The sequence below is a fragment of the Myotis myotis genome, unplaced genomic scaffold, assembly GCF_014108235.1.
Source record: "Myotis myotis isolate mMyoMyo1 unplaced genomic scaffold, mMyoMyo1.p scaffold_m19_p_1, whole genome shotgun sequence".
In the NCBI taxonomy this organism is placed as follows: Eukaryota; Metazoa; Chordata; class Mammalia; order Chiroptera; family Vespertilionidae; genus Myotis; species Myotis myotis.
The window spans coordinates 194,603,761-194,629,920 of NW_023416313.1; the positions used below are offsets into that span (position 1 = coordinate 194,603,761).

General features: G+C 37.0%; 1 protein-coding gene across 1 annotated transcript in view; it reads right to left on the minus strand.

Moving 5' to 3' along the window:
- Positions 1 to 26,160, minus strand: part of KCNH5 (potassium voltage-gated channel subfamily H member 5) — a 255,663-nt gene that overhangs the window by 192,263 nt on the left and 37,240 nt on the right. The window contains exons 5-6 of the mRNA XM_036309340.1: positions 21,222 to 21,337; positions 15,693 to 16,085 (exon numbers count right to left, since the gene is read on the minus strand). Coding sequence (XP_036165233.1) covers positions 15,693 to 16,085; positions 21,222 to 21,337 — 509 coding nt within the window. The remainder of the gene's footprint in view (positions 1 to 15,692; positions 16,086 to 21,221; positions 21,338 to 26,160) is intronic.

Genomic DNA, 26,160 nt, shown 5'->3' on the forward strand with positions numbered 1-26,160 from the left:
TCCTTTCTTTCCCATTTCTAAGGCCATGCCTTCATCAGGACTTCATTTTTTTCTTACTTGTGTGACAAGGAATAGCCTCTCCATTGGTAATTATACCTCTAGTCTCACTTCCTTTAATTCACAGGTCACACTATACAGGTGAGCAGCCTGGTGTTCTTTAAAATCACATCAATCTAATCATGTCCTTCCCTAATCTAAAATCTTTAATGCTATAGGATTAAGGATCCACTTTCTACTGTGACAGGGAAAGCCATCAGGACCTGGTACCTGTTTGCCTAATCAGCATCTCCCCCACCAACTCCTCCTTGTGCTGTCTATGCTCTATCACCCTCAGCAATATGTAGCTCCTAAAGTGTTCATTCTGGTTCATTTTACATTACAAGCCGTACCCTCTTCTGAAAAAGTTTGTCCCTCCCACACTCTTGGTGGCTAGGGTCTTATGTACAGCTTATGACAAACTCTCTCCTCCATGTGCATTACTCTGACTTCTTCCCAACCACCCTACCACCACCATATTCATTACCATACCCTCCCCTCTCTATAACTATGAGAGTTAGGTGTCCTTCCTCTGTGTTAGCATTCACCTTTGCACATCTTTATTATAACAATTGTCACAATAACACTTTATTACAAGTCTCTGTTTGTATGCCTGGCATCCCAGGAAATTCTAAACCCCTTGAAGAATGGATCTAGTGTCCATTACAAATCATGGCATATGATATTATGTTAAGCCATCAATACATGTAATAAATGAAGGGGAAAAATTGCAACACAAGCAATAAAATATGGACAACAAAGCAGGCAATGTAGCTTTAAGTTGTATAAAGGTATGGCATCAAGTATGAAAGAGAAATTCTCTTTAATTTCTCTACTGACCAGACCATAGCTATAGGAGATACATAAGATATAGTTAGAAAAGGACTGTCAGAAAAAGCAAACTAAAAAATATATACTATTAGGCAATGTGGAAGAAAATGGGGGTGGGGGAGGAAGGAGACTGGGGTAGAATTATAGTTGGACCTACAGGGATAGAAGGATGTAATAAAGATGGCAACAATCCTGTACCATATACTCCTTCTCACAGTGTAAACTAACCAGAAAACAAGATCATTCACTGCTACTTGGAAGACAGACATGGTGATAATAATACTGAATGCTTACTACATGCCAGGTATTGTTCTAAGAGTTTTATATGTATTTTAAAAATGTAATCTTCAAAACAACCCTATGTGAAAGGTATCATTAAACATAGCCCAGATAGGGTAAGTAATTTGACTAAGTTCATGCAGCTTGTAAGAGGAGGAGCCAAGATTCAACTACAGGCATTCTTGCTTCAGGCCCCTTGATCCTCACCACGTCATGGTCTGACCACACTCTGGAACTCACTGGAACTAGAGCATAATGTATAATTTAACGAAGAACATTAGTACCTGCACTAGGACTGATCATTTCTACTCTTCATGTATTCTAAACATACATTAAAACTTTAAAACACATATACATAATTTCAGATAGTAATATGCTCTACAAATAAAAATAATACAAGGCAATAGGGAATAGATAATGACTGGGATGATCAGGATTGAGTGATGTAGGAAAGCATGTACTGAGCTAAATGCAGCTGCTAGGTTAGGATTTTTTTAATTGCAAAGAAAAAATATTCAAGTGACCTCAAGTGATGAGAGATTTAACATAAGGATGGACGTTTAATATAAGGATGGACAATAAGCTGCATACTTAGGTCGACTTTTGAAATGTGGTGGTACATTCAGAAATATAAAAGAATGGCCCAAGAAGGACTTATTTATTTTTCTCTAACTCATTCTTTAAATGCAAAAAAAAGTTGCCATACATGATTTCATTCATCCACTCACCAAATGTCTACTGAGTTTATTCTAAATATTGGGGATCTAGCATTGTGAACAAAAACACACACAAATCATCCCCTATCTTTCCATTGTTTAGAATCTGTTTTGGTTTATGTGGACTTGTATGGTCTGGCCCCTGCTCACCATTCTAACCTCATCTTTCAACACTCTTAAGCTCATGCTCCATTCAACTTTCAGTTCTTCAAATATGCTATGCCCCCTCAAACAGGAAGTCCATGCACTTGCTATTATTTCTAAGTGGAGTGCTTTACAACTGTCTCATGCCCCTGTCCTTAGCCTAGTTTGCTCTATTCATACGTCAGATCTCAGCCCGGTCACTGCTTCCTCAGAGAAACGTTCCTCTCCAGTCTAGGTCAGGTCATTTCATCATATAATCTCAAAGGACCACATACATTCCCTTCTTGACATTTGTCTATTTGTGATTATGTGCTCATATCATGCTCATTCTTTTGAACATTGTTTTGAATGCTCTCTAGCACTCTCTGGCATGTAGTAAGCACCAAATATTTATTGAAAAAAATGAATACATTAATCTCTCATAGTAACTTCTTACTCCTCTAGCACTAATGTTACAATTAATAATTAATAGTTACTTCATCTTCACAGATAGTACTGTATCAGGCAACTAGATGAAAACTATCAAACAATAATAAACTCCATTTCAAAACCACTGGGTTCTTATTCTAAATAGATTTTATATGTGGATGACTACATAGTCCATTTCTATTTCCTTTTGTACAGCACAATTTAAAGACTAAAAGAAAATTGAAAACTACATTTGTTACCTGAACTTCTAACCCAGATAACAAATTCTATTATCTTCTTCCTATTCAGAATTCACTTCTCCAACTCATGCTACCAAAAGATTCATGAGGAAATAAATAATCCTCATTATTCCATGCATTCGTTAACATGCTTCAGTAGAAGACTTCAATTTAAATAATTTATGTTAGCCAATCTATATTCTTTTCAAAACATGGTGGCATCAGGAGATAGATAGAAAGATGAAGAACAGACATTGATGTTCAGCCATATCCATAATGCATTAAATTTTTATATGCTTCTCTTGGAAAATACTTTCTCTTTGATATCCATTGGGTCTACAGCAAATATAAAGCATGATCAAAACATGCACCCTAAAAAGAAGTGTACCACCTAAACATTATTATAAATGTACAAGCAAACTATGTTGATGGATGCTTTAAATCCTTCAATAACTTGTTGCTGCTTTTACAATAATCCAAACTCCTTACCACAACCTGCCTGCTTCTACAGTGTCATCTTGTACTTCTCTTTGTTCTCTGTATTTCAGTCAAAGAAACTTCTTTCCTTTCTTCAAAAATGTCATATTCTCTCACCTGGGGGTCTCCAAACATAATGTTTAAAACACTCTCCCTAATCCACCAACCACTCCTTTTTTGTGTATGCATCTAATTCCTATTAATCTTGCAGGTCTGGGCTTAACTGTCACCTCCTCAGACACTTCCTCTAACTATCTCCATCCTTAAATAGGTTAAGACCCTTGTTTTATAGTATGAATAACTGGTCCAAGAAATGCTGAGGAAATGGTGCAGAAGGCAGTGAGGGTTAAGTTAGAGAAAGGCTGATGTGGCCATGATGTAGTGAAAGCTAGAAAGATTCAGGAATGGGAGCCACGAGATAAAAAAGAAGAGAAGGTAAGAATGCAGTCATTAAAGAGAAAATAGATAAGTATATTGACAGGACTAAGTGAACCACATTAATAGGGGGGCACTCAAGTGAAGACCTACAAACTCTGCAAAAATACAGGACGTCCAAAAAAATATATATGCACACTTTCACAGCTGATAACTCAATTTTGAAAATGAAATGTACTTTAATGAACACTGCCTCTATAATTATTCAAAGTGTGTGTATAGATTTTTGGGACATCTTACAGAACAGAGTGAATGATCATGTCTTCCAAAATTATTTTCTAAAAGTGACTCTTTTCCAACCATTTTTATGGTAATAGGTGACGATGAAATTGTTAAGGATATAATTTTTAAAACTGGCAAAGCAAGTGTGTGAGGCATGTGGAGAAAGTGGTCAAAGAGTAGCTCTATTTCTGTAGGTTTTTTCCCTCTTTTCCCAGCCCTTCGACCTAGTGCCCACTTTCGGGCTCACGTCCCTAATATTACAACTTGGCTGTGCTGAGGTTCCCAGAGCTGCCATGGTCCAGGACCATATACTAGTTCCTTAGGTCCCATTGTTCCTTTTTTAATGTTCCAAAAAATCCACCCTTAATTAAACCTCCCACCATTTGAGGTCCCTTGAGTCTCTTTTCTTTGCAACTGAAATAAATTCCTAACCTAAGAGCTGCAGTTAGCCCTCACTACAAGATTTCCTACATCACTCAATGCTGATCACTGCAGTCATTACCTATTCTCTAATGCCTTGTACTATTATTTGTAGAGCATATTGCTATTTGAAATTATGTATATATGCTTAAAGCTTTAATGTATGCTTAACATACACGAAGAGCAGAAATGAACAGTCCTAGTGACATAACTTTATCTTATTCACTGACAGACTCCAGTACATGGAGATGGTATTTCCTAATTATGATTAATGTCTTTACCAATACAGGTAACACTGTCTGTAAATAGATATGCTATTATTAAACTTAATTGTTAGATGTCAATATTTAGCACAAGAAATACAACTGGTTTTAAAATTCCAGCAGTATTCTATTTGGGTAAAAATGTCTGCTAGTCTAGATGTAATTATTATAAAATTATTGTCGCACAAGCTCCTGTCATCTAGGCCTCTTCTTCACTGTGGCCAAAGCAACTGCAATATCTGCAAAGGCTCAAACAACAACTTTTGAGTATGGCCACTTATATCTCATCCTATGGGAAGGTAACTGAAAATGCTGATTTTTACTGACACAATGACCTAAACACAAACAAATCACCTTGAAAACTAACATCTTCTTGAAAAAAATGCACACCAGGCATTTAATTATAGATTCTATATTTGTGTCTGCAGTGCTGACCAAGTGAGCACTCAGACTCACAAGACTGTTATAGACCATACTTGTTCTCAGTAGACTCCGAGGATATAGGACAGAAATCACTGTTTATCAGTGGGGCCGCATCAGGCATCTTCTTCCACAGGCTTTGACCTCATAACTGTCTGTGCAGAGGTCCACAGAACTGTGCTGCTTGTGATCTTTCCTCCAGGGGACAACTCAGAAGTGTAAAAATGAGACTCAATTGGCAGATACTGAAACCATCTAGACTTAAAGGCCTTAAAACTAAAATTGTCTAACTTCACACTCAGCTTGTACACTCAGAACTGAAACCATAACTTACTATGTTAACATGGCTTTGTGCTAGGCCTCTGTTGTCCTTAGCGTGGCGTTACTTTTCCAGGACTCCATGACCATGCCCAGAAAAATGACTGGATTTCTCATTATAGGAACTTCCCAAAGACTGATTAACTCTTAAGTAGAAAGTATCAACAGGCAGTTTACACCTAAAGACTCTTTGAATCCGATGCCTCAAAATCTTCGCCTTGTTGTTTCCACCAACCCTGGACTCTTATTTCATGAGTCTTAATCCTTACCCAATCCTAATAAAACCCATTCCCCAGCCCTTCCCTTTGAAAGACCCATCATAAATCAAACTTCCAGTTCCCAATAAAGTCTCTCCTTTTCTATTCTGAGAAACTGCCAAATATTTGTAAGATAGTGTTCTCCCTTGTAATGGCCAACAATAAACTCTGCTCAACTTTGTCTTATCAACAGGTTGTTTTGGTAATGTTTGGGGATCTAGGTTTTGATGCCTTATGCTCCACCTAATCCAAACTTGTAATAATAACACAGGCATAGCTTTCAGAGTCCACAGGGATACGCTCAGACTTGTATTATTCAGGAATTCTTAACTATGATGTCTTCATCAGGTTATTTATAGTTCATTAAAAGTTATTCCCAGCCCATATGCAATTTCCTGATCACGGGTATTTTTAAAGTATGCCTAACATTGCCTAGAACCGTGGTCGGCAAACTGCGGCTCACGAGCCACACGTGGCTCTTCCACAAAATACCACGTGCAGGGGTGCATGTACAGTGCGATTGAAACTTCGTGGCCCATGCGCAGAATTCAGTATTTTGTGGAAGAGCCACACTCAAGGGGCCAAAGAGCCACATGTGGCTTGCGAGCCACAGTTTGCCGAGCCGCAGTTTGCCTACCACTGTCCTAGGAGCATAGATAACATATTTCCTTCATCAGTTACCTGGGGGAAAAGGAAGACAGTTGACCAAAGGTAAAATTCTCATGCAGACAGAGAAATGCTTTTGTTAATCCTTTATCCACAATGCCTAAAAAACAGATTTCTTCAAGGTGAAGAATTCCAATATAAAGATAATCATGTTTCTTGTCAGTTAGTATTTGTTATGTGAAAGCATAAATGAAATCATGGAATAAAATAAAGTCATAAAAAGACCAAATGGAGTAGGAATGAAAGTTTAGAAACTCCTTCAAAGAAGAGTGAGGAAATGATATATTCTCAAGCATAGGAATAATGACTATGTAGAAAACAGTAAAGAGCAATTTCTATGCAAGTACCCATAGTTAATTAAGGGAAAAATAAGTAAATAATACTCATAATATACAAATTGCAATGTATTTCCACCTTCTTTGCCCCTACATCAAAATCATTACCTAATGCTTAACAATAGGAAGCATTCATCCTACATGAAGGTCAGTACAGATAAAAATCTCTATTCATGTATAGAAAAACATCAAATAAAGAAATCTCATTGCTGTATTCATTGCCTGTTACTTCCTACCCTCCCAGAGCTAATTCCCTCAGTTAGACAGACTGCTTTGTCTCTTTGGAAAACTCATGCAAAAGAATAAATTCCTGGAATATAACCAGGTTTTTCAAATATAAGAAAGATGTCTATTTATTACCTATCCTTGATAACATTCAAAACCATCCATCTGCACCTGGAATAGAACTTAACAGCTCAGACCATCGCCACCGTGTTCCAATTTGAAACCTGTAGCTGACTCTTACCCATTCTCCAATCCTTTCCCCATTTCCTCCCTCATACTGACTCCTCTTTTACTTACAACCTCTTTTATTCACAACCTTGAATAGTGTGTGAGCAAATAAATTTTTCTCTCAAACTAGAAGGTAGGTACATTTGAGTTTAGTGATTGTGCCTTTTTTCATCTTTGTATTAATTTGTTCACAATGCTTTACACTTCCAATGGGAGATCCCAGCGTGGGGACCTAAATAAACCCTGAGGCAATCCCTAAACATACAGAAAGACTATATATATATATTAGAGAATAAGAATATTAATGGAAAGGAACTCATGAAAAGAGAGGTGAACATGGTGGCCAAAGGATAATGCCCTATTGTCTACAAGAAGGAGACACTTAGATAAAAATCTAACAAAATATATATAAGATGTATATGAGGAAAACTACAAAACTCTGATGAGAGAAATCAAAGAACTAAATAAATGGAGTAATGTTTCATGTTCATAGACAGAAATACTCAATTTAGCAAAATGTCAGTTCTTCTCAACTTGATCTATAGCTACAACATAATCCAAATCAAAATTTCAGCAAGTTATTTTGTGTTTGGTGATAAACTAATTCTAGATTTTATATGGAGAGGAAAAAATTGTGAAGAGTAGCCAACACAATACTGAAGGAGAAAAAAGTCAGAGGACAGACAGTACCTGTCATAAAGCTACAGTGATCAAGACAGTAAGGTATCAGTGAAAGAATAGACAAATAGATCAGTGGAACAGAATAGAGAGCCCGGAAATAGACCCATATAAATATAGTCAACTAATCTTTGACAAAGGAGTAAATTCAATACAATGGAGCAAAGGAAGTCTTTCAACAAAAGGTGCTGGGATAATTAGACATCCAAATGCAAAAAAAAGATGAATAGATTCATAGACTTTACACCCTTCATGACAATTAACTCAATATGGATCATAAACCTAAATGTAAAACAAAAAACTATAAAACATTTAGAAGATAACATTGGAGAAAATCTAGGTGACCTTGGGTATGGCGATTATATTTCAGATATAACACCGAAGGCACAATCCATAAAAGAAAAAAATTAATAAACTGGCCTTCATTAAAATTTAAAACCCTGTTTTGTGAAAGACACTGTCAAGAAAATGAGCCTGTACAGTATGGTTGAGTGTCAACCTATGAACCAGGAGGTCACAGTTCAATTCCCAGTCAGGGCACATGCCCGGGTTGCGGGTTTGATCCCCAGTGTGGGGTGTGCAGGAGGCAGCCGATCAATAATTCTCTCTCATAATTGATGTTTCTATCTCCCTCTCTCTTCCTCTCTAAGAGCAATAAAAAATATATTTAAAAAAGAAAATGAGAAGACAAGCCGAGACTGGGAGAAATATTTGCAAAAGATATATCTGATAAAGGGCTATTACACAAAATATACAAAGAGTTAAAACTTGACAATAAGAAAATTAACAACATAATTACAAAATGAGCAAAAGATCTAAACAGACACATGACAAAGACAATATTCATCACAAATAAGCATATGAAAATATGTCCAACCTTATATATCATTAGGGAATTACAAATTAAAACAGCAGTGAGATATCACTACACATGTATTACAATGGCCAAAATCCAGACACTGGCAACATCAAATGCTGGTGAGGATGTGGGCCAATAGGAACTCTCATTCATTGTTTGTGGAATACAAAATGGTACACCCATTTTGAAAGATACTTTGGCAGTTTCTGAAAATATTCCTGATATTTACCCAAATGAATTGATAACTTATGCCCACACAAAAACCTGCACACAGATGTTTATAGCAGCTAATTTATAGCTACTAAAACTTGAAAGCAATTAAGATATCCTTCAGTAGGTAATTGGATGAACAAACTGAACAAATTGTGGTACATCCAGACAAAGAAATATTATTCAGTAGTTTTTCTTTTTAATGAGTTCATAACCATGAAAAGACGTGGAAGAACCTTAAATGCATATTACTAAGTGAAGAAGCCAATCTGAAAAGGCTACATACTGTATGATTCCAACTATATGACATTCTGGAAAAGGAAGAACTATGGAGACAGTAAAAGGATCAGGTGGTTCTAGGGTTCAGGGGACAAAGAATCAATAAGTAGAACACAGATGATTTTTAGGGCAATGAAAGTACTCTGTACATTACTATAATGATGGATACATATCATTAAGCACTTGTCAAAACCCAAAGACTGTACACCACCAATGTAAACAATGTACTTTGGATGATAATGATGTGCCAATGTAGGTTCAATTGTAATAAATAGATGTGGTGGAGGATGTTGATAATGAGAGAAGTTACGAATGTATGGGAGCAAACTCTGTATGGGAAGTCTCTACACTTTGCTTTTAATTTTGCTGTGAACCTAAAATTGCCCTTAAATATAAAGTTTCTTACCAGCTAGGCAAATTCACGGATAAGAAAAATCAGTCAATTCCAAGGTGGACTGGGCAGTGTTTCTATGGATTCAATAAGATTAAAACTAGAAAAACTAAAAAAAATTACATAATTCCTACCTATACCACTCCAACATTGTTTTTATTTATCTATACGCTTTAATGGAAAAAAATGGCAATCAAATTGTATTGAATGGCAATTTCTAACACTATTTTGGAAGAGGGTCTAAGATTCAATGAAAAGGACAAAAAGATTCTAGGCTGACAAAAGTCATTAAAATCTACAAACATAAATAGCTTCTTTGAGTTACAATTCCTATTTTGATGATTAGATAAGAAATAAAAATGTCCAATGTAAACATATATGCTAAAATGAAGTGATGCAGGTAGACACTTGACCAGCATAATTCATTTAAAATTTTTAAAATTATTAATAAGCCAGTCAGAGAAACACAAATACCATGTGATCTCACTTATATGTGGAATCAAATGAACAAAATAAACTGAGAAACATAATAGAAACAGAGGCATGGACATATGGAACAGACCAACAGCTGTTAGAGGGGAGATGGAAGGGGGGACTGGATGAAAGAAGGTGAAGGGATTAGCCAGAGAACATATAAGATGTCCCCAAAAAATGTATACACACACTTTGAATAATTATAAAGGCAATGTTTATTAAAATACATTTCATTTTCAAAACTGAGCTATCAGCTGTTAAAGTGTTTATGCATTTGGGGGGGACACGCTGTATATGCACAACCCATAGATCACAGACAATAGTGTGGTGTTGGTCAGAGGGAAGAGAGAGCAAGGGCTGAGTGTAATGGGCAAAGAGGGGTGAGGAGGATGGGGACACCTGTAATAGTGTAAACAGTTTTTAAAAAGAAAATTACCATAAACTTTTCTGAAAATTAGAAATATTTTTATATATTTCCACTCTGCAGTCACTGACCCATTTATTTTGCCTCCTGAAACAATGCATGAGGAGTTATGTTTTTCCCAGTTGCCACTTGTACTGACCTAGTTTGTCATGTTTACCACTTACAGATACCACTCATTGTCCTCTGAATTCCCCAAGTATGTTTTCTAAGCCCAATTATGCTACCAAACAGCCTATTACCTGCAGCTTCCCCATCTTTTTCTGATGTTCTCTAACTCGGCTCTCTCTCCTCTCCCAGAAATCATGCTTTCTGGACTTCCCAGAGCTGTCTTCAAATGCACTCCACGAGGCAGCTTGTTTCTATTGCTTGGATGCAGGGACAACATGTTTTACCCTGTTATGGTTTCGAGGAAATCTGCATTACTTCTTTTCAAACAGAATGCTTTTCTTTAATGGACGCTGTCTTCCCTGCCTCCCAGTTCTCTTTTTTAAAAAGTCACATATCCAGTTCATGAATTCCTGGTAAATCAAATTACCTTCAGCGGGCACAGCAATTGAGACAGTCTTGAAAATAAAGAGTGTTATTAAGGCCTCTAAGTCATTGTGGACCTGCATCATGTTAAAGGATCACACTGTGATTTTCAGACTCACACTCGCCTTTTCCCAAGCCACCATTAGCTCACTTCCTCACTGCTAAGTTCTAGTTTGTTTTATGTCATTGTACAATTTCCTAAACCTTGCTGACACTTCATTGCTTTAAGTCAATGAGTCACCACTAAGTACTCAGAGCACAAAAAGGATCACCAAGGAGATGGACCACATTCTGCACCATCACAGGGCTTATAATCAAGCTGAAGAAAGAAACATACAGAAATGAAATAATAATATCCCCTCAGACAGGAAGAGTTCTACAAGCAAAATTCATTCATGTCTCTTTTCCCATTTATTCCTTATAATTACCTTGTGATATAAGTCAGTCAGGCATTCCTTCTCTTTTTTTTACAGTTAGGACTGACAGCCAGAGAAACCATTCACAACAAATATGTCCTAGAGAAGGCATAACACCCAGGTCACCAGACAACTGGTACAGTGCTCATGAGCACACATAAAGCAACAAAACAAAAGTAATTTCAGCCGAAACCGGTTTGGCTCAGTGGATAGAGCGTCGGCCTGTGGACTGAAAGGTCCCAGGTTTGATTCTGGTCAAGGGCATGTACCTGGGTTGCGGGCACATCCCCAGTAGGAGATGTGCAGGAGGCAGCTGATCGATGTTTCTCTCTCATCGATGTTTCTAACTCTCTATCTCTCTCCCTTCCTCTCTGTAAAAAAGCAATAAAATATTTTTTTAAAAAAGTAATTTCAATATGTGAATGTACACATGAGTAAAGATAAAATATGGTGAAGATATTCATTAGAGTTGCTTGGGGATAATGTAAAAAGGCTTCCTGTAAAAAGTATGTTCCAGAAAGTTGGATATTATGTAATAGATAATGAAGAGGCAACCTACAGGAACTGAACTAAAAATAGAAGGCCAAAAACATATAAAATTGTATCAGCAAAGAAACTGGTAGACATGTGGATAACACTAAATAAATACTGTAATTAAATAAGACAATAATATAATAACTAAAAAGAGAAAGTTTAAAAAATGTGGAACCAAAGTACAAAACAATAAAAATTTGAAAGGTGAGAAAATGAACAGAGGTCCTTGAATTATTGAGAAGAGAAAAGACAACAATAAGTCAAATATTGATGTGAAAATATTGGTCCTGATATTAAGAGTAATCAATTAGAAAAACTTCCAAACCAGTGGGGAGACCCAGGAGATTAAAGAAAACTTCAATCAACCCAAAACATAACAGAGAGGAAGAAAACTAAAATCAAAAACACAGAGAAAAGCAAAGAAAAAGCAGTTTAAAATGGAAAATAATATACCCTATAAGTAAATTAAAGTGTAATTCATCTCATTAAATTTACATAGATTAAATCTGCCAATTAGGGAGATGTTCAAAATCTATAGACTATTTATAAAAAATACAGCTACAGTATAATAATCTAGAATGGTAAAAAGTTAACGGATAGAAATATATGCCAAATTGAATTTAGTTTTTTTCCTTTGTTTATTAAGGTATTACAAATGTGTCCTTATTCCCCTATTGTCCCTCCCCCCATCCCCCTAATAGTATCAAGCCAATAGACCTTAAGCAAAAAAAGAAAAAAAACTTTAGTAGGTACAAAGAAACTTAGAAAATAATATTGAGGATACCTCCCAGAACATATAGCAAAAAGATAAAACATTGAGAAATAGAAAAGGGGAACAAAAACGAAGGAAATTATAGGACTAGTCCAATAGGTACAATATCCAAATAAAAGGATTGTTGGAAGAAGAAAAAAAAAAACAACCTGAAAAAAAAGGGGGAGAAGGTGAAGAACATAAGAAGAAATCAAGACGTGCTCTTTCCAGATTGAAAAGACCACCCAGTCAGTGCTCAGGAAAACTAATGAAAATGGACGCACACTAAGGCATTTCATGAGTAAGTTACAGAACTCTGCGACAGAAAAGATACACCAAACTTTCAGAAAAAGAAAATAGGTCAGGTGTAAAGGATCAGAAATCACAATGGCTTCGAGTTGCTAACAGAATTATTAGAAGGTAGACTGCAGTGGCATTATGACTTGCAAAAGTATGAAGAGAAATGATCTCTAGCCTGGAATATTATAGCTAGCTAAACTATCAATATGGTGGGAGGGTAGAAAGAAGAGATACTTGTTTAAGAAAATGATGTTGATAGAATATTGTTTTCATTATTATAATAAGGAGAGATTTAGACAATTGATAGAGAGATTAGTGACAAGCAAATGATAAAAACAGACAGTTAGCAACTCTCAGGAAAATAGAAAGGACATAAAAGGAAAAGTAAGCAGAGCATCATAGCTGAAATGTAGTTATAAGTAGCATATTTGTAATCTTAATGATATAAAAACCTACTATCTATTGAACCAAAAGGATAAATCTATATTGTGAGAAGGGGGTGATAGAAATAGTGCATGTATATAGTGAGGACAGGAGGGGAAAGAAGGTTAAAACCTCAAATTCCATAGTGAGAAGTCAAAGACAAGACCTAAAACTGAAAAGCCAAGAGGTAGGTACATAATGTTACTGTTTGGTGACAAAGGAAACAAATAATAAAAGAATCCTCCAAACAATTTAAAGTAGCTTCCTCTAGCGTCTGCTCTTTTATAAAACCAAATATTGCCAATTAGTCTTCATAGAGGTTCTACCAATTTATACTCCCTGGAGCAACGTATGAGCGTGCCCACACCATCACTTTATCAACTCAAGTCCCCTGGGAGTGAGGCCAAGTCAGGGTTAGATGTGCACAAATGTTACTGAAATAAATGCCTGGGAAGGATCAAGGGAGGAGGAAGGACCACGGTGCAGTTCTGACACCTGTAAGAAGGGAAGGAACGATTGGGTAGCAACAGCCTCAGACTACAGTACCCATAAAGGGGAAGTCCAGAGCAAAAACTGCTCAATAAGGAGTTCTACAATGATCAGGGATTGGTGAATTATAATATCACCCCCATCCTTAGTCACTGGGGAAATTCCTCGCCTTGGGGAAATGTGGCTGCAATGTGTGAACCTCAGCAGATCAGAAAATTCGGCAGCTGTCCTCAGCTGTGTTCAGCGGTGTGTTGGTAAATGATGAACAACCGGTTCTACAGCAAGTTAAAAAAAAAAGTCTGTATTTGTAGCATTTGCAGCTTTCTGGGTGTAAATATTCCACTCTGGGCAGTTTCAAGCCACCAGTGTGCCAGTGTGATGACTCACTGAATGCTGAGTTTGAAAGCTGCTAACAGCTGGCTTTCCCAAACCAGAGCGGATCCTGCAGGACACTAGGTGTGCTCCAGGCAGCAGTCTTCCTGCAGGGAGATGTGAGCTGTGCACCTCCTTAGCCACAGTCCTCACCAGCCTCGCGTGCTAGCAGCCATTTGATCTTAACAATGTGATCACTAAAAATAGGATGTCAGTGGCATTTGTTATTCTACTTTGTATTTTCCTTCACATGAATGAGGCTGAGGATCTTCTGATGTATTTATATATTATACCAAATGCATTTATTATGTAATGTATTTAATGTACTTTCTTTCCTATGAATTGAATCAATCCTTTGATTATTTTTTTGAAATCTTTATGTCTATGTTCTAAATAACTAAAATCTGAATGTATGAATTTTAATACATTAATCCATTTAGTGAGTTTAATATAAATTCTGCTTATTATCTCCTTATCACATGATTAACATTTTAAAACCAATTCTTCTCAACCCTTTCCAGAAGGTAAACTGGAAAGAAATAAATGTTCCTTTAATTGCTTGATATAGGTAAAATCCCTAGTTAGGAAATAAATTACTATGATTCCTTTTTCACCATAATTTTTAAACTAACCATTACATGTACAGTATCAAGATATAATGTCTATATGTAACATTCAGGCAAAATAGGTTTTTAAATATACTTAAAGTTGATTGAAAATAGACAATTTTAGGGGGGGGGGGGGAAAGTCACTGAAGAAAAGTTTAGATCTACCTCCCAACACACATAGAATAACAACAGCAACAACAACATAGTGGAGAGTTTTCCATTTGACAGTCTTCAAGGACAGAATAGAATCTTCAGGGAAATTAAGTTTGTAATATCATTATGAACACATTTTAATAACAGATATATTCTATAGTGGCTCCTTTATATATTATTAGTTGAGACAACTGGTTGCATCGCATTAGCTTGGTGTAGCAAGTTGAAATTATCTACTATTAAATTAGAGGCTAAGAAACTCCAGATGAAATTGTTTTAAGATATACATGTTTTAAGTATTTTTGTTGTGCGGATAACACTGAATTAGCAGAATCTCCAATTAGACAAGATATCAGAAGACATCTAATACAGTCTCTCACTGAAAATAAACTTAGATACATTTACAGAAAAAGCTATAAAGAAACCAAAAAGGCAAAAATTCAAAACTACTTTGCCACAAAAGTTTTCTTCTTATGTTAATCCAACCACTGCTACTATATATATCTAGTATATATGGTAACAAAAGAGCTATGGATATCTGGAGTTTTAAAATGCTACAGTTTTCTAAAGTAAATACATGTATTTAATCAACTTTCAATCAATGATCCATTTAATGAACTGTATTTGACTCCAATGCTGCTGTTTTTTTTCTGCTCCACCTCTTCCAACCACAGCCTCCAATTCTCCCAACCACAACTTCCAACCTCAGCCATTTTCCTAGTTATTAGTCTTTTCAACCAGAAATCAAGTGGAAAAAGCAGATAAAAACTCAATGGTAGTTAAAAAGAAGTTTTGATTATCTACAAGTTCCTTGTATCTTAATTTTCTCAAAACATGATCCATCGTGTTAAAAAAAAAAAGAGAGAGAGAGAGAAACTTACCTCATCCACGTTTTCAAAGGCATTGATGATGTCATAAGGTAAACAAGACAACAGATCAATCACAAACCAAGTTTTTAAGTAGTTCATCCTTATCAACTTGGGGTCAGAAATGACCTCTCCACCAGGTCCCACAAAGGTCGTGTGAAAATTTAAAACAATATCAACCAGAAAAATAACGTCCACCACACTGTCCAGCACCAACCAGGCTATGTTGTTCTGCTTCGTTTTGAAGGAAACATTATAAGGAACCATAATGGCGGTGTAAAAGGTAAGAATTAAAATCACCCAATCCCAAGTAGTTTTAAAAGCACAGTAGTGTAAAATAATGTGTGGTGGCGTCTTTGGTGCCTCTTGCTTATACTGAGGAAGGATATCTGATCCCAGCTGAAGAACCTAAAAAAGAGAGAAAATGCACATATAAGTAATGTGGATATCTTTGCACAGTCAGTAATGAATTCAAACTTACTGGCAGTCAAACCACAGCCCATTATCATGACTTCTGGTTTCAAGGCCAGTCATGCCCTATAATTCCATCTCCTTCTTCTCCTGAGTTTTACCAAAGTTTGTTCAAAGGAAGTCATCCCAAGTCCAATCCTTCTACCAAAGTTGATCTGACTGCTGCTCCATCCAGCTTTTTCTCCAGTGGCCAACTATTGATGCACAAATTCGGGCACCATATGCAGAGGGTAAGAGACCAAATAAAGAGGCAGACCACTCCAGATGGTAGGTGACAGTTTTAATAAGCAAGGGAACTTCTGCACAAGGCTCATCTTGGGTGACTGCAGATGAGTAGATCTCTACACCTACCCATCAGAATCTTGAAAGTTTACATGTAGACCTGCACTGGGCTCAGTCATGCACGCTGTACTGATGGTCTTAACACAGAGCTCTCTGAAGACTATGTCCTTAAAAATGGCTCCCACTGTGGGAAGGGTGGACAGAGCATACATTCCAAGGACAGGGGAAGGGGACCAATTGCCCAGGTCCAGCTGAAGGTCAAACAGCGATCACTTCTTCTCAATGGCCTCCTCCAACACCAACACTGACCACAGCACTGCTGGACATCCACTTCTGGGAGTGCCTTCTGCACACTCACTTGGCAAGTATGCGTGGAATCACATGTGTCTCACTGACTGTCCAATAATTATTTGGGTGACTCACTGTTATTCGCACATCTTAAGCACCTCAGGGAGCATAACTTTAATTCTGATGGCCTTGCTGAACCCTATGTTGGTGATGTTGTTGAGTGGGACTCAGCAAAGGCCCTAATAACTGGCACAGTGATATCGGGGTTAAAAATGTTATAGCCTATCTTTTCCTTTTCTCCCTTCAATCAGGACTTAAAAGAATACTGTGTTTCCAATCCAGATTTAAATTCCCTTTAGGGGAAAAAAACTAAATATTCGAGTTTGCTTCTCCAAACCTTTTTGACAAATGGAAAATTTTTCAGTGCAAGGTTATATGAACCTTGACTTACTTTGATTAGGTCTAAGTAAAGACACACCCAAAAAAGCAGAGGACAGAGCAAGAGTGGAGGTCTGGGAAGTCTTGGGCATGGTAACAGGATTTAGCATTGCTTTCCAGAACCTAGAATTTGGAAATTGTGAAAAGGAGTTGAAGCTCATTTCTTCCTTCAACTATTAATAGAAATCAAACATCCCACAGAGCTCTGACAGTGTTGTGGGCCCTACATGATTTGCTAACAGAAAGACAAATCCACCCTGCTTGGTACCCAGGAATAATGTAGGATGTATCCTCTAGAGATGGAATGGGATCACTCCTGAGTACAGTATTTCTTAAATCTGGTTACAAACTAGAATCATCTGAAGAAATTTTAAAGCACAGTATACTCATACCTATACCCCACCCCAGAAAATAATTGTTAATCTTGTGTGGGTTTTCAGAACCTTCCCAAGTGATTATAATTTACAGTCCAAAGTAAACCATTATTTTCTATTTCTTTAGACATTCAGAACCCCATTCTTCAGACAGTGACTTGCATATATAAAGTGATTCCAAAATGCTATGAAGAGAGAGAGGAGGAGGAAAAAAAGAAGAAAAGAGGAAGAGGAAAAAGAATGGCAACAACAACTAAAGGGGTATATGCTTAAGCTTTGATCTTTCTCACATACAGAGCACTACCTTAATCTTAACTCCCTTACTGGGGCTTTCTTATAAACCAGTTCAGTAACAACTCTTTATTCTCATTTGTACTTTCCTAAGCAATAAGCCTTAGGTGGGGGGTAGATAAAATAAAGTTTTCTGGTGTATTTTTGTATCAATACAGATACATTCTTTCTCTCTGAATATCTGAGTGTTCACGCTAATGGAGTCAGAACCATGGACAGTGGTATGTTTGCCTCTACCTAGTATGAAAGGGAGAAGCTGAAGCCAATCAGCAGGATGTCAGTGCATCTAGAAAATTGGTGCATTGCCTACATGGAGACAAGGATCCCTGAAACTGGAGACCAGCTCCAAATTTAGATGTCCCAGTGGAGTTAAAATAAAATTTAAATATCTTGGGGAAAGTAAAAGAGCTATTGAAATTCAATAGCAAGTCCAAATACTCTGGTTGAGCAAATTATAAGATCCTGAGAACACCTGAAAAGACAATATCTTTGTGCTAACTTTGTGCTTGTTCTGTGTCAGTCCTTGGATATCTGACTAAATATATTTAGAACCTTGTTTTTCTTGTATGTTCTCTGAAACCAAGGCTAAGTCCTGACAGAAAGTAGTTTTGTATCTGATTCAGGTTTGTGAATTAGGGGTGACTGATAAAGAAACTAACAATAATAAAAAAAGCAAAGCAAAAAAAAATCAGATGAGAAGAAACCAGAATGAGAGTTCCTCAAAAATAAAAGTAAAAATGATGAGCTGTCAATGGAAGAGAAACTTTCCACTTGATGTAGAGAGAAAAAAAAAATCATGAGTGATTCGGGTGCTAATGTAGAAAATTTTCCTTTTCCTCTTCATGGTCCCTTTCCTCTTGTTCTTGTCCAATGTATTAACAAAAAAAGAAAAGCTCTAAATAGGGTGTAGTTAAGATCCAGAAAGAATCATGACTATAAAAGTCAGCAGTCACAGAAACAAACTCCTACACTTCAGCTTGATTTGTAGAAAGAAACAGACAACTCAAGGCCAAAAAAAAAAGTTGCTTCAAAAATGAGTAGTACTTAGTAACAAGCATTATTGAAAAAGGAAGTTGTATCTAATTATCTACTTTAAATCTTGTACCAATTGCATATCATCTTTTTTAAAATATTGTGATGATTATTACCAGTTAATATTCAGTGCTAAGTCTTATTTGGGCTTTTATAAACATGTCCGCTCATAAAAGTATGACTCTCTCCCCAAGCTAACAGGTCTATTTATAGCAGAAAATAATACAAGTCCCTCTGTCAGCTATGGTCCAAGAACAAGTGCAGAACCCTTTAAATTCAAGGAACATACTTAATTTCTAACCCTCTCCAATCCAAACTAATATCTTCAGCTAATGAAGAAAGTTACTCCTGTGCACTTCAACTCACCTTTCTTGTGGGAAACTGTTTATTGCCACATGTTTATTGCCTTCACTATCTGATAAGCATAGACAGAGAACTCCCTGAAACACCCCCTCCCCCCCCCCAAGGCTGGATGCCTTTGAAGCCCTAGCAAAGCTCGGAGCTAGGCGCCACCTCTGTTTGTCCAGACAGTGGTAGCTGAAACTACTCCCCCATTTATTATTATGTAAATCCTTGCTGATGGGCTAGTCTGCCTGTTAGTGGGGGGTCACCTGCCTAAGGGCTACTCCAGATCAATAAAAGATTGGAGCAGCCTGAGCATGGGTGGAAGTCCTTCAGGACTTGGCCGCCTGGTCCCCCAATATTGCAAAATTATCTCGTGTCTTTTTCTCTCATTTGTTGTGCGGCTCCTCTTTCAGATACCGAACCCTACTCCACACAGAACGTGGAAGGAAACACTCAACATTTCTCCAGCAGAACAAACTGATGAACACATGCATTTAATTTCTCTTTTCTCAGTTATCTCAGAATATTTTGTGAATCCCTAGTAAATGCTCAGCATAGTTTTGGTACCTTGATCAGCTTTTTTGGCATCTTTCATATCAGGAAGACAAATTATGATTACAGAAGACACGTGAACAACAAAGCTTTGAGCTGCCCAGGAGTTCTGTGCTCATTCCTTTTCTCTCTGGTTTCAATACACTGACTCTGAGTAACATGGTCTAATCCTTGGCTTTGGCAGCCATATCTGTGAAGATGACACCAAGGCCTACAATGCAAATCCAAATATCCTTCTGGGGCCTGACCCATAAATCTCCACTCAGATTTCCTGCCAGACACTTCAAACTCAGTATGTTCAAAACTGAACTCATTATCATTACCTCCAAACCTTCTCTTTCTCCTCTTATGTTTACCATTCTATTAACCAACAGCACTTACTATCTACCTAGTTGTCCACACTAACAACACAGAGTTGACCTGGACTCATCTCCTTATTTCACATTCAATTCTAATCTATCAACAAACATGTTGACTCTGATCTTGATGTGTCTGCAATCTGCCCACTTCTGCTCTGGGATCCCTTGATTAAAGCCATGGTCATCCCAGCTGAATGTCCACTAGAAACTCTTAACTAGTTTCCCTCTCTACCCATTCAGCACAGAGCCACTAGGTCAAGCAGGGGTTCTTAAACATTTTTGTGCCCTGGATCTTTTTGGGCAATCTGGTGAAAACTATGGACCTCTTCTTAGAATAACCTTTTTAAATTAATGCAACAAAAATATGGGATTGCAAAGGAAACCATGGGGACCAATTTCCCATTAAGAGGTTTCTCTGAAGCATGAATGCAGTCATGTCGCTTTCCTGGCATATGGGACACCTACCACCACTGTTTCACTATATACCACCTTAACCTTTCCTTCCCCACCTAACTTCACCCACACTGAAGTCACTCTCAAAGTCATCGCACTATCTCATTTTGAGCCTTTGCATATGCTGGCCTCTCTTTACCTACCTCTTATATTTTTCCTTCAAGATTCACTCAGCCCAGCTATCATCTCATTCAGGTAGCCCTCTCCAGAGCCCCCATGTGCTCCCATTGCACCTGTCATAACATTTATCCGATCCCATTACCGGATTCCTCCACTAGGTTTTTAGCTCCTTGATGATAGAGCCCATTGCTTATTTCATACCTACCTCCTTTGCAGAGTACCAAGTTTAGAGCAAACCCTCAATATGTATGTGCTGCATCCATAAATGGATGAATGCATGAACTCCCTATCTCATTTGCTCAAAGGACACCTCACACTCCACAGACATCACCTGGGATGTCATGAACTGCTTTCCAATTTCAAAAGTAAGAGAAAATAAAAAGAAATATCTGAAATTTCTATAACTCTGTAAGGGAAAAATAAATTATCAGATAAGCATTTGTAAAATAATAGCCAAAAATATCAATACTGAATCATTTGGGAAGGGGGTAATGTACCACCACCACCACCTTGGAAAGCAAAGTTAATCTCACACTTACTTCAGCTAATCTTGAATGCTTGTGGACCACCTCTGTTTTATTCATTGGCGTGAGCTGCTGCAAAACACTTCGGCTATTTGTCAAAGCCCGTGTCAACCGGGCAAATTTAGTCCAACCTTAAAAATAAGAAGAGAAAGTCTCAGTTTTTCACACATAATCAACATTCTTGATAATATTCAAATGATCTCAGAAATAACATAACATCCAGAACTAATGACAAGTATCAAACAAAAGTATTTTACTTCTATCTAGACTCATCATATATTTCAAGTGAGGCTGTAAAGTAATAAGTAATTTTATGTGTGACCTTTGAGTTTTGCTCATATCTATAATACAGTCCCAGTAGCCAGCATGGCTAGCTGTCCACAAAATTCTGTGCTCCCTTTGCATTGTATAGGGTTGGTTTTGCTTTGTTGGGCAAAAGTGACAAGAACGTCTTTAGATCATAGTAACTATATGTTGGCAAAATATGTACTCAAATATTTCCTTGTGGTCACTTCTCTTTCTTACATCAACTGAATATTATAATTGCACTGAATATTTTTTAGAAACTTCCAAATCAATCTTATACTACTTATTGAAGTTTCATATTTCTAAGACAGGTGATGTTATACCCCTTGGTACATCTGAGTATTGGATTAAAAGACCAGCCTATTTTCATCCCCTGTGTATAATAATGTTTACCCAGAAAATATTTTGGAAAAAACATTGAGGATATACTGAAGGAATAAGTTCAATGACACATGGAAGAATACAAATTATCAAATGGTTTGTGTTCCCCCATTTCCTAGGTTCAGGGCTTTATTTGTAATCCTCATTCCTAAATAGTCATCATTTTTCTCGAGACCCCTTTACCAGCTGCCTCTCCTCACTTTCAGCAGATTACCTCGTCAAATAAGTTACTGAAGAAACAAAAGCCGTAGGAAACATGACAGTGTTCCAGTTCCCTTCCATCCCTCCACCTCTACACCCACCCACTTGACACTGATTCTTGCCTCCACCTTTATCATCTCAGAAAATTAGGCATTTGCTCATTCCTGATCATTCATATGTTCTATTCATGCACTTATCCGTGGTTTCTAGATTTTTCACTGTCACTAACAATGCCACAGTGAATTTCCTTAGGCCTATCCTTCTGTGCTCATGGACACGTCTAGAACTGCTTATGTTATTAGATAAATTAGTTCATTTGATCTGTCACCAACCCCCATGGTACAAACTTTGAAAAAGGTGAGCAGCCACACTGTCTAGGTCAGAGGAAAAAAAACACATCAGCAGTTCTAACTTCTCCCAGAGATATATTTACTGATCTCACCTTTACAGAGACTTAACTGTGTGACTGATTATTCAGCACAGTTCGCTGATGTTACTTAGACGTGGTCGATACAGGATAATGTGAACAGACAGATGAATATGAAGAGCCTAATAGTTGCTCTGTAAGTTGTTCATGGTATTATGAGAACATTTGTTCTCCTAAAAGCTCAGGATGCCAACTCCTTCTTAATAAAACATTAGTTTAGCTCTATTGGGTTGCAATTAACCTCTATGTCATGGACTGCTTAATCTTAAAAATAAAAGGAAGTTGCAGAGGCAGTTAAATCAATCTACTGGACTGCAACACAAGATTCTAATCCATAAGAAAAAAAGCTTAGGTAAACAATTATACTCTTGGCCAAAGAGACTACATGGTATAATTACTCATATTTCATCTGTTGTTTCCTCTCTAAAGAAAATCATTGGCTTCCCACAGGGGAAGATTGCTATTTTTGCCCTTATTTTCATCCTACAGAAAATTTTTGTCTCAATTATTGGCACAAAGATGCCATAACTATTTGGCACAGGACATTTCACACTGTAAGTGTTTTGGCAATTTTGGAATCTGTTTGAAAGTACTATACAGTATAAATGGGCAGAGATTTGAGCCATCTCTTTTAGAACACATATGGCTAATCAACAGAATGGATTTCTTGGCTGTAATTTTTCCCCTTTGTATTATTATAAATGATGTATTGAGTACCACTGACTGATTACCTGAGCAACAGTTCCAAGACCTCAATACCAGGAACAAAAGATAACAAAAACACTTTGCCCCCTTGTATTATTTTCAGTAAATTCTGTTGATTCAAAACAGTAAAATTCTGTCAGAACCAATGTATTCTCAACTTGTGCTTGTTTGGGTTTGGGTTGTGGGGTTTTTTGTTGTTATTGTTTTGTTTTGTTTGTTAAAAAGAAGAGCAGGGGGAAAATACCATCAAGGTGAAAAATTTGTAGGGAAAAATGGACATCTTTAAACCCAAACAATAAGTTTCCACTGGAAAGAATGAGTCAGCACAGTGCCATAGAGATGACATGGGATTGGAAATCAGTGAGGCTTGAGTGTCAGGATCTTGAACAGTAAAACTACTAAGAACAGTAGTTTCCAGAATTATAAAAATGTGCGATAAAGACTATAAAGTTCCTGCCACATATTAACTACTTCATCCAAACTGCTTTCCTTCCGCTCCAATGGTTTTTGCTACCATCCATCACGGTATAAATCAAAGGTATAGCTGACATCACTTGGTGCCATTCATTTTAAAGGCAAAAATAAACTGAGCATGAAGTTTTGGTGATCATAAAATTCATTTTGAAGAAGAGATACACTCAAATTAGTTGGCTGCTGTCAGTTATAGTTACTATCCCAGATACCATTCAGAAGTAAAATTCAGATTTAGCCAGTGTACTCAAGTCTTTCAACCATATGTTTCTTGGTAAAAAGTACCAGAAGTAGGAGATTGATGTCAATCAAATCAATTTTGGCAAAACTTCAACAGACTCAGGCCCTTGTTCCAATCACGACACCTTTTCACAATAAGAAGTAAAACGTCCTTGCTCTGGGATTAAAAGTTGCATTCTGGTTTGCCAGCATGTGGATGCACTTGTCTTTCTGCATCCCAAAACACTATTTCCTAAATCCTCGGCAAATACTCTCAACCTACTCTCTTGCAAGCATCCTCAATTCCCTGACCTTCTGATCCTGCTCCCTGATCCTTGAGCTCCCTGATTCTTTTCATCTTACTCACCTGACCAAATTCTAACTCTGGTTAAATCCAACTCTTCACCTACTTCTATATCTGTACACCTTTGACCTAACACGGGTGGAGTAAAACACATAATTATGTTCACAGATACTAGTGAAACTCATGACTACTGGCCTCAAGTAAACATCAGTGCTGCTCACAAACCTGATAGATTGCCTTTGCCCACTCTCTTCTCCACACTCACAGATTACTGTTCATACCTACTCCTTTCTCCTCACACCTTTAACACTTCCTCACTCCTTTCCCATCTTTGCTCTCAATTGATAATCATGAATCCTACATTACTGAGAAAATAGAAACAATCAGAAGAAAACTTTCACTTTATACATATGTGTGTCTGTCCCACCTATTAGGAGACGAGGGAAGGAACTCTGTATTTCCAGGACCTAGAATAGTGCTTGCCCCTTACTGTGTGCTCGACTTGTACTTTGGGTTTTTTTAATGAATAAAATAGATAAACAAGGAAAATAAAATAGTCCTAGAAGAGTCATGAAAAGGCTCATGTTAACACATTGTGGGCCAGTGGTCTTACTGCTTTACCCAGTGGCCCGAGAAGTTTCTATTGAACAAGTACAAAAAACATTTTACATAAATGGTAAAGGCACACTTTAAAATTAAATACCCATTGCATTTTGAAGTTATTTATTCCATGTTCTTGCAAGCTAATATCTTTTTAAAGAATTCTCGTGATTGGGCCACAAGCCTTAGAACAGAAAACACAAGAATTCTTGTGATCCGTCTGCAATGTGTTAAGTAACTCTGTTTAACCCACGGCTGAATGAAAAGTAATCTTGTCTCCAACCTCAATTCTTTAGTCCCAAATTATTTTGATATTATGGTCTTATCACAAAATCTCATTTGCTGTTTCCCAAAAGTTCCATGGTCCCCTTTACTCAACTTAAAAGGTTGAAAGATACAAATTTTGCCTAAGTTTCAAAACTTGCTTTTGCATACTTCTAGTTTTATAGCAATAGTAGGATGATTACTTCAATAGAAAGTTACTCATATACACCATTCATAGTTACCTGTGCAATACTTCTTTCAGCAATCTGTTATGTACTTGAAAAGTGTGGAGGAGTCTCAAAATAAACGTCTATTCAAAATAAGCTCTTCCTCTAAAAATTCTGGCACTAGAGATAGTTGAATCCTTTCCACAATGGGGTCAGATTTTTCCTATAGAATCTAATTTGCATGTCTAACAAGCACGTTATTCAAAATCAAGTGATCTGTGTTGTCTGGAGTTTATTCATTTTTTTGTAAGAATGGATTATGCATTTTAAGAGATTATACCTGACAAAGAACTCTGTGATTCTGATGTGAAAATGCAGAGATGAAGGTGGAGGCAGGAAAATGGAGACACATTAATGTGAAAAATAAAATTCAACCCTAAATATTTACACCCTTCCCCCCAATGTCATCAGAAAATGCTGCCAACTTTCATTTTCCATAGATAGGCTACAAAGTTACTGACGTCACCTTTAATGTTCAGCAGATCAAAACTGTGAGAAAGTATTATACTCATTTTGGCCAACATTAGCTGTGCCATAACATCACTTGCTGTAAATTAGAGAAAACAATAGGTATCATCAGCTCTTAGTTGTAGGTTCTTCATAGACTTTCCCTTCTCAAGTTGATGAACTTCCTCTCCATTCCTACTTCACTGAGAGTTTTTATCATGAATGGGTGTTGGGTTTTGTCAAATGCTTTTTCTATGCAAATTGATATGATCATATTACGTTTCTTCTTTAGCCTGTTGATATAGTGAGTTACAATGATTGATTTTTAAATGTTGAACCAGCTTTGCATATGTGGACTAAACCCCGCTTGATCATTGTGTGTAATTCTTTTAATACATTGTT